The sequence below is a fragment of the Panicum virgatum genome, chromosome 2N (genome assembly GCF_016808335.1).
Source record: "Panicum virgatum strain AP13 chromosome 2N, P.virgatum_v5, whole genome shotgun sequence".
Taxonomy (NCBI): domain Eukaryota; kingdom Viridiplantae; phylum Streptophyta; class Magnoliopsida; order Poales; family Poaceae; genus Panicum; species Panicum virgatum.
Window position 1 is genome coordinate 41,169,226 of NC_053146.1, and position 9,631 is coordinate 41,178,856.

Sequence of the window (9,631 nt, forward strand, 5' to 3'; positions counted from 1 at the left end):
GAGCCTCACCGCGCTGCAATTGCGTCCAGTGGCATAGCCAATACTGGTTGAAGAGAATATTTTCCATTGTGGTTTGTCCCAACTTTATTCAAATCATGAGTCATTTGATCCATGTTGGTTGGTCAAAAGCGAAACATTTTGCATCTAGGCAGCACAGCCACACAGCGGCCCATCGCCATCCGCTCCGCAGTGGATCCAGCAAAAAGTTCTCCACAAGAAGCCCCGTGGTCCGTGGAACCTCCCCCCTACGTTAGTACGCTTTACAAGAAATCATTTAATCTATGACGAAACAAATTTGTCATAGATTGCTGAAAAAATATCACAAAACATCATCTATGACGATTTCGTGACGATTTCGGATAACGTCATGTATTGAGTGTCACAGATTAAATCGAAATTCACTCGGCCCAACCTAAGCCCAATATCTATGACGAAAATAAACGTTACAGATATTGTCACGAATAATGCCACGTGTTCAACTATCAATGACATGGACGTTGACGTGGCATCCTACGTGGCGGCTGACGTGGCATCCTACGTGGCGGCTGACGTGGCCAATGACATGGCGTCTGATGTGGCATCCTACATGACGGCTGACGTGGCATCCTACGTGGCGGCTGACGTGGCATCCTACGTGGCCAATGACGTGGCAGCCAACATGGCTGATGATGTGGCATTTTCTAAAATACCTGGCCCACTTGTTGTTGGATTCATTTTGATACTAGGCCACTAAGATGGGCCGTTCTCAGCCCATTACAATTCCAATCAGATTGAAACAGCCAAGCCCATAAAAAATTTAGCCCATTTATCAAATAAACAATTCAGCCCACGAGATAAAAAATTTATCATCCAAATTACCATCATCAGAACAATAGTTCAAATCAGAATCATAATGCTATAGAGCACAGTACAAAAATTGTGCTGACAACAAAAATTCCCAATGGTTAGACTAGCAGTGCACAACACAGCAAAAGATGGACAGCAACTACACAAGTTTGGTTCTAACAAAAAGTAGCATAGCAAGTCAGTAAGCTTTGTCAATTTGTACCCAGCAAAAGCTCAAGTTTAGCCTCCAAGTTTGCATACTTCTTGTTCATCTCTTCTTTGTCCCTTATCCTTGCCTATTCAACTTCCTCCAGCTGCTTTGATTGGTTCCTGATAATTGATCGAAGACCAGCATTTGCCATCTTCTCTGCTTCCAGTTGTGCTGTAGCATCACGTCCACTGATCCTTGGTCGTTGTTCAGCCTGTAGCCCCACTTTCTGAAGGAACTGATTGTTCTTGCTGTTGCGCTCAAGCACATCAGCTACAACCTCAGCCTTTGACTTGGGTTCTTCACCTTCTGGTGGTTCTGCTGCCAGCTAGTTTTCCATTTCAGTCTAGCAAGGAAGCAAGCAGAAAATATGGTTCAAGATCATGGGTGACTTACAATATCCTTTAAGGTTGAAATAATCAATTCAGAATGTAACCATCAGAGGTGACTTACAATAGCCAATTGTACAGCAGGTGTGAATCCTTTTTTTCTTACTGTAGTGGCAGACTTTGAACAAATCAAATGCATCAGGCACATTATCCTCAAACTCATGTCCCTGGAAAAAAAATTTATATGGAGCCGGATCACTTAATTTGTCATAGCGCTTATTGTAGCAACAAATGACAGAACAACATGCTCACTTATCAAAACAGGCATGTAAACAACATGTTCACTTTGTATTCAGGGCATAGGCAACTAGTTAATCAGTAATGAAAGTAAAGTTAAAATTATACAGCATGGGTTCACTACAGTCATGCACTTGAGACATTTGAACAGCTAAATATTTGGTAAATCAGGACAGAACATGTTCAATTCAACAAAATAGAAATGCTGATACTACCAGGCAATAGAAATTCTAGTTATGTACCACATTGTATGACAAGTGAATTATGTAAAGTTGCATAGAAGACAAAACCAGCCTACTCACTAGTCAGAACAGACATCTAAACATGTTCACTAGGGAATAGGAAACTGATCAATCATGCATGGAAGTAAGTCAAAAATATGCAAAATGGTAGCACTACAGTCATGCATGTGAGGCATATCTACAGTAGCTAAAAAATTTGCTAAACAGGACAGAACTTGTTCAATTCAACAAAATAGATATGCAGTCACTACCAGCAAATGGAAATACTAGTATGTACCACATTGTATGTGAAGTGAATCATGCAAAGTTGTACCTTATGTAGAAGACAAAAGAGAAGAGGCTAACACATGAACTGCACATTGACACTTACCAAGTTTTCTACAAAAACCGGGTAGCTACGAGAGCCAGTTGTTTGATGGAACTTGATGTTGCCTCGATTGTCTTTATTCTTTTGACATGCCTCCTACATCATATAAAGAATACATATTAGACAAGTGCCAAAGTATCATGTACAAGGTGGAGGTTGGTATTTTAGGGATGGAATACCATTTTGTTGGGACTCTTCCATGATTCTACAAGGTCCATCCACTATTCATTACTTGTTGATTTGATAGGAGAAGTTTTCGAAACCAAATGCAATGGAAAAGGATCAAAATGGTCTTTCTTCAGCCTATGTCGTTGTTGGCGAACTGCAGACTTCATCATTTCAATGCAACCATTTCTAACTATAGCATCATTTGTGTCAATATCGAACTTTGCCTAGTCAGATGGAAGAACATGTATAAGAAATATGATAGCTGAGAAAATGTATAGCTTTCAAGACATTTATGACCAGATTCTATTGGAAAAAAACATAAGGAGGGAATCACAGCTGTACTATTAGACATGGCAGAAAATTTACTATACAGAATCTCTTTATGCTTAGAGTATTGCAGATTTTTATTTAACAGACAATAGGGTGCATGATTTAAAACAGTGAAAACTCAGATTTATAAATAGATGATGCTCGTAGATTTATAAACAGAGGAAAGGACTTGGAGAATGTACTCACACATAGTATTCCCAGAAAAAGATCAATCAGAGCCGGGTGTTTCTTGTATTCCTTCCAGTGCTTGAGCACAGGCACATGGTTCCTAACAGCGATGTTGCATTCAGTTGCATACTTTGAAGCAATATCAGGCACCATAGGCCTGATATACCCTTCAGGTATGATAATTGGTAGCTTGCCACGACGAGACCGGTTCATCCTTTGCAGACCATGCCCCATATTAACTCCTCGGTTCCATCGATCCTCTCCTAGTTGTAAGTGATTAATAATATTGCAAGTAACATTCAGCAATTAAACTAGTAATGTAATATCCAATATGGCAAATAAACGAACAAACAATTATCTTCATTAGTCATCAGGGTGTTGCAAGCTGGTTGGGCATTTGCATCCGCTACCATGGTGTTCTCATGAAGCTCATCATTACAATTTAAAAATAGCAGATAGTAAGAACACATTCATCATGCAAACAAAGCTATTTTATTGACAAAAAGAAAGCATCACCTTCGGTGCCCAGATTGTTGTGACCATCAGCTTGTGGTACGACATTAGTTGCCTCATCTAAAAAAAAGCAGGAAGTAAGAGTGCATTCATCAGCTAATCAAAGGTAATATAATGAGAAACATGATAGTAGAACTAGCCTGTTCTAGCTGGTCGATCAACTTGTTGGCTCATATCAGGGTGTGATGGAGGTGGGACATGGTTGCCACTTGGTGGAAGACTTGCATCAGGCCTAGAATTAATTCTCTTTGATCTTCGAGCTTCATTAGGGAGGTTCTCGGCATACACCCTCTTACGAGCGCGAAACCTCACTCCAATAGGTGGTGCATCTGAGGTTTGGTTGTTAGTTTTTCTGTCGATGTTCCTCTTAGAGCCCTGCTACAAAGGGAAGCAAACATTATTGGATAGAGTTTGCAGATAATTATATTTACCAAACAGAAATCAAGATAAGCCCTGATACGATGGAAAAGTTATCACCTTAGAAATGTCATCATCAACCAAATCTTGCTCCGCACTATCTTCTTGTGAAGGCTCATAGTCGGATTCAGAGTCTTCTCTGCTTCTCTGATGTTTCTTGCTCTTGTCTTTATAAGTTGCAGATGCTCTTGCAAAACAAGCAGTATAACCCGGAATTCCAAGTTGCTACAACCTTGCACTGTTCTGCATACATTGTCTTAGGCGCTCCTCTTCATACGGATGAAGCGGCGGTCCTATGGTGATATAAAACATGATCAGATTAAGAACCTATTAGGAAGGTGTAGTACGAAGAGATTAAAAATGTTAGGACACATGCTTGAATTGACAATTTAACCAATACTACAACATTGAGGATAAATAAATCTGGATACGAGCTTGAATGATCAATTTAATCACTACAACAGATGCGTGAATGTCCAATTTAACCAGTACTACAGCATTGAAGATTAATAAATAAATGTGGATAGATTTTAAAGATTACCCAAATTAGCAAGGGCCGAAGCTTGAATGGACAAAACCACTACTATATCATGGTGCATGAATAGCTAAGCCCTGAAAAGAAACGCTCTATTGAGGATGGAGAAATAAAGAACGGCTAGATTTGGATACCCATAACTATCCTAAACCACGCCAATTCATTGTACCCCTAACTGCTAGACTTGAATATAAGGCACCCAAAATTCGGCCCTGAGTTCTCGTGTAGCTAAACAAAATTCGTCCCTGAGTTCTCGTGTAGCTACTTCAAAGAAAAGAAAATTGTAGGGAAGGCACCCAAGCACAAGGCCACTCAATCAGAAGATGAAGATGTGAAATAGCACATACCTTGTGGATTCTTGGATCCACCCTTCATGGGCATGGCAGAGGAGAAGTTGTTGCCGGCATGGTCCGCGGCGGCGGAGGAGGAACCGAGCATAGCGGAGGAGGATCCGGGCTTGGCGGAGGAGAAGTCTTGGCCGACGTGGTCCACGGCGGCGGTGGAGGAGACGTGGCTGGCGCACCCGGATGGCGGAGGAAGAGCCGTGGCCGCCGCTGCGGCGGAGGAGACCTGGCTGCTGCGAGACGTGGCTGCCGCGGCGTCGGAGGAGGAGCCGTGGCTGCCGCGCCTGGATGACGGAGGCAGGGTCGTAGCTGCCGCAACGGGATGGGGGACGAGGAGTGGAGGCTGTCGCGGTGGGTTGGCGGCGGAGGCTTCGCGGCCGCCGCGGCTGGTGGCAGAGGCTTCGCGGCCGCCTCGGCTGGCGGCGGAGGAGGACATGGGGGCGTGGCGGCTGCAGAGTAGGAGGAGATGCGGATGAGATTTGAGGCCAGCCGCCTAGGGTTTATGGGGTATTTGAGGCGGATGCGGATGAGGTTTGTGTATTTTTACCCAGCTACTCTTGTACAGTTGGCTGCTTCATACAGCAAGCTGAGGGTATTGTCGTAGTTTGGCTGTTAGTTTTTTTGGGCTGCCACGCGGAGGACTCAAAGGAGTGGGCGGGAGCAGAGAAAACTGAATTCAGCCCACGCGCCAATGAATCCCTTGGGAATTGAACTATATTTCATCTAAATAAAAAATATATAAGACACCATTTAAAGTAATTTGCAAACCAAAAACTATCACGAGTATTTCATTTTTTCCCATGTATAAATAAGGAGCCCAGTCATGAACTTGTAATTTAAAAAAAATAACCAAATTTGATCTTTTGTATCATGTAAGTGGGCTTTTTTGTGTTTTTTATCTCAATTTGAACTATGGGTGCTTGCAACAATATTTGAAAAATTGAATAAAAAATATATTTAACCTGCTATGTCGCATTTTAAACCATGTTCAGGAGACAGGTGAAAAATTCTATTGCCTTCTATGGATAATTCAAACTTCTTGCTCCAAAGTACCACACATAACAATTATCTTAATAAGTAAATGTGATAAAAAATGGTAAAAATTGGTTTTGCAGCATATTTTAGGTTCATCAGTTTGCCAAAAAAATTAAGTGATTTGGATAAAGAGGTAGTATACTTTGCTCATAAATGGATGCATCTCTCATATGGTTTCATACAACTCAACTCAAACTTTGAGATTTGAGTAGCACATAACATTTTCGAACTTGTATGAACTTCATATTTGGATATGACCTCATGTTAAGCATAACATTTTACAATATGAAGTCACATTACCAATTCTTATGTACAAATATATGTTGTTATTGTACTCGAATATGGGAGAAATGCAGTCATATAAATTTGATTTATAAATTCACAATGAACCCATCAGAAAATAATATTAAATGAAAGATCGTAATTTTACAAAAAGATAGAAAAAAGAATCGGCAAATTTGAAGTTAATATGACTGTGAAATACAAGTTTGAAGTTTATATTTCAGATTAAAAAAAGAAAATCTGAAGTATACAGCAACCTTGTCGCGCCATGTGTCCCTGTTCTTCGTGCGACCATCTAGGTGCTGCCACGTGCTAGTGGGTGGCACGTTAATTACGGTCTATATATAATGAAAAACATGTGTCACAAAAGCACACGTATGCTTGGATCCAAGTGGTTAAGACATTACATGTTTGAACCTGAGGTTGGCGGTTTGATTCCGGCTTCCCACTATTTTTTTGGTGGGCTTCGACTTCGATTTTTTTAAGTGGGCAAACAATGCAAAAAAATTGTGGCCCTGGAGAATCGAACTGCGGGCACCAGCAGACATAAGTTAGGTTACAACCATTGGGCTACACAGGCAGAATCTTTTTTTTTGCGTTCATTTTGTTTATAAGAATAGTACTCCACGGCACTTATAAGGATTCTCCCCCCCATTCCAATCGATTCCCTCTCCCCATTCTCAATCCGGTGAGCGGCGATGCGGCCGAGGCAACACCCACCAGCGACGGAGGGGGATGGCAGCGGCGCCGGGGCGGGTGGCCACCGGCGGCGGCGCGGGTGGGCAGCACGCCGCAGAGGGCGATGGCCGGCGGTGGCAGGAAGATCTACAGGCGCGACGCTACGGGCCGGTTATGCCGGCCCGTAGACCTGGCGAGGACAACGAGCCCCCCCTCCCAACTCGATCCGGCGAGCGGCGGAGCGTCACCCCTCCTCCCTCGATGGTGTGCAGGAAGCGGTCGGAGCATGCCCGGCTGCAACCCAGAGACAAGGATGGCAAGTTTTGCAGCGCTTCCCCCTCCTTGGGCGGAAGGGTGAAGCGCTCCGCTCGGGCTAAAGCGCGCCGCGCTTCCCCCTCCTCCTTCGGCATGGGGAGGACGGGCGGTCGGAAGAGCGAGAGCGACGGCAACTCTGACACGGTCGCGATTCCAGTTATCGTCCTCGACGACTCGGACTCTGGCGATGACGGCGACTCGGCGTCCGGCGATGACCGCGACTCGGATTTGGTACGACTCAATTGACCTGACCATTTTGGATGAATTGAATTGAATTTTGTTCCAATTATCAAGCTCATGCAGTGGTTAGACTAAACCATATGAACAAACCTGACCATTGGGCTACCTGTGCACATTCACAAAACGAATTTTGGATGAATTGAATTGAATTTTGTTGCAATTATCAAGCTCATGGAGTGGTTAGAACAAACCAGATGAACAAACCTGACCATTGGGCTGCCTGGCTGCAACTTATATATACTTTTCTACTACAATTTGACTTTTTAGAAAGAGAATGTGAATTTTTGTGCTTACACTGTGAGGAAGGAATTACATCTGGTGCAGATGGAAGCTCAGGCTGTGAGGAAGGAGTTCGAGGTGTTCAAAAAAGAGGCTAAACAGAAGTACAATTTAGCCATTCAACAATGTGATGAAGCACTGGCCCAGCGCGATGAAGCCAGGATGCAATGCGGTGTACTTGAATTTGATGTGGAATTCCTGCGTACTCGTCTTCGTATGGCAGGTTATAGAATTCAGGAACTGCAAGAGAAGCAAGGAAAAAAGTAGATGCTGTTGGTCGATGCACTTGTGCATCCTTTTAGTTTGTAAATATGTTTACCTATATGTGGTATGGTCATTTTGCCTTGCAATCGTGTTAGATGTGGTATTGTCCCTTTGCCTTGTAAATGGCAACCTGTGCATGCTAGTCATATAATGAAATGAACTAGCGTATTCTGAAAAAACCCTGAAATCTATCTATGTGGTATTGTCTCTTTGCCTTGTAAATGTGCAGTACTGAAGCCACATCTTTCCATGTTGGAGAATAACAATTACATACTGATGATCTTTTACCATGCCTATTTTTTTATTCATCAACTGATTATGTATGATTAAAAATTACAGGTGATTACCTCAAGCAGCAAGGAAGATATGGTGAGGCTAACCTCGCGCGATTTCAGGTCCAAGCAGAAGAAGAAGGTATCGACAACCCTTGGCAAATCCTCCTCAACGACCTCTAAGAAGAAGAAAAAGGAGGAGGTGGTGCCATCCGTGAACTCCTTTTTTTTCTTTTCTTATTGGCATTCAGAGACTTGTATCATTTTTATCTTTGCATTTCAACTGTCAGAATATCATATTTGCCTTGTTCCAGTATAGATTGTCTCATATATGAACTGTCAGACTTAATTCAGAGACTTAATATTATTGGAGGCTAAACTGAATTGGTAATTTTAGCAATATATGTGCCAGCCATGAGCACTTTTATCATTTCAACTCTAGGAGTTATGCATGATGAAATTGATGATTTGTCACTAGAATTTGATACACTGCACTATCCATTTCCATGCAGAGATAGTATATATCGTTATTTTTGCTTAGCACTAGCACTGAAATATCTACAACCTGAATTTGACATGTAGGTGACCTCTCAAGGAGAAATTAGGAAAATCTGGAAGTTGCAGATCAAGATAGATGCAAAAGAAGTGAAGATCAGTGGACTTGTTGATACCCTGGAAAAAGAAAAAGCAGCAAAGTTGTCACTTGAACGTCAACTTGCAGCAGCACAAAAGAAGGCATCCGAGAAGTGGCAGATTCCAGTCTACTGACCTGTCACCAAAATGGTAGCACCACGAAGGAGCACCAACTGATCCATCACAGAAGAAGGCTTTGGTTTTGGTTTTGGTTTCTATGAGAAGGGATCTTCTGTGCGATCATGTCCCTGCTAGTCAATTACTATGTGTCATGTAGGTGCTCATCTCAAGTAGAATTGTGTCCCTGCTAGTCAACTAGTATTATGTGAGCTGGTGTTGTATGTGCTCATCTTTAGGAGTATTATGTGTCAAGTACTATGTGTTACTTATTCTCTGTGATATAAATGTACTATGATATTATGTTCTGTGATATAAATGTGTTACTTATCCAATCAGTCTTGCTGTGAACAAAATTACAGAATGAATTATCTCACAATGACATTATAGAATTATCTCACAATGACAGAAATATAAGAATTCCTGTACATTATAAGAGAGTGAACAGAATTGTCTCACAATGACAGAAACATTATAAGAGAGTGAATAATATTGTCGCACAGAAAACTTGTGAATTCCAATACATGTGTTTCATCATCACAACATTACAAATTCTGCATACAAAAACAAATAGTGCTAAATAATTGGTAGCAGCTACTCATCATCACTGTCAACAACAGTTGTATTCCCTCCTTCATCATCGCTGCAATACTGCAAAAGCGTGTCATCTTCTTCATCTTCACCATCACTGTCAACGACGGTTGTAGCTGGACCTCTATGACATTCTTTCACCAACCGAGCAATTTCATCAACCCCAAAAATAAGGCCTTGTT

At 42.1% G+C, this 9,631-nt stretch overlaps 2 protein-coding genes and 1 pseudogene across 4 annotated transcripts; 1 reads left to right on the forward strand and 2 right to left on the reverse strand.

The window, feature by feature from the left end:
* Nucleotides 1–1,037: 1,037 nt before the first annotated feature.
* Nucleotides 1,038–3,356, reverse strand: LOC120662626 (annotated as a pseudogene).
* Nucleotides 3,357–3,965: 609 nt separating this feature from the next.
* LOC120662627 lies at nt 3,966–5,179 on the reverse strand. The gene is made up of 2 exons (XM_039941735.1): nt 4,747–5,179; nt 3,966–4,157 (listed from the first exon to the last, which is right to left on the reverse strand). The coding sequence occupies exons 1-2, from the start codon at nt 5,177–5,179 to the stop codon at nt 4,090–4,092; spliced, it is 501 nt and encodes a 166-aa protein (XP_039797669.1). The 3' UTR covers nt 3,966–4,089.
* A 1,592-nt stretch (nt 5,180–6,771) lies between these two features.
* On the forward strand, nt 6,772–9,196 carry LOC120660502. 3 transcript variants are annotated; one of them, XM_039939048.1, is made up of 3 exons: nt 6,772–7,284; nt 8,176–8,310; nt 8,691–9,196. In XM_039939048.1, the coding sequence occupies exons 1-3, from the start codon at nt 6,796–6,798 to the stop codon at nt 8,874–8,876; spliced, it is 810 nt and encodes a 269-aa protein (XP_039794982.1). In that variant the 5' UTR covers nt 6,772–6,795; the 3' UTR covers nt 8,877–9,196. The 3 variants fall into 3 exon arrangements, with proteins under 3 accessions (XP_039794982.1, XP_039794983.1, XP_039794984.1); XM_039939049.1 differs by lacking the exons at nt 8,176–8,310; nt 8,691–9,196 and adding an exon at nt 7,600–8,058 and having other exon boundaries at nt 6,781–7,284; XM_039939050.1 differs by lacking the exons at nt 8,176–8,310; nt 8,691–9,196 and adding an exon at nt 7,618–8,058 and having other exon boundaries at nt 6,781–7,284.
* The last annotated feature ends 435 nt before the right edge of the window (nt 9,197–9,631 follow it).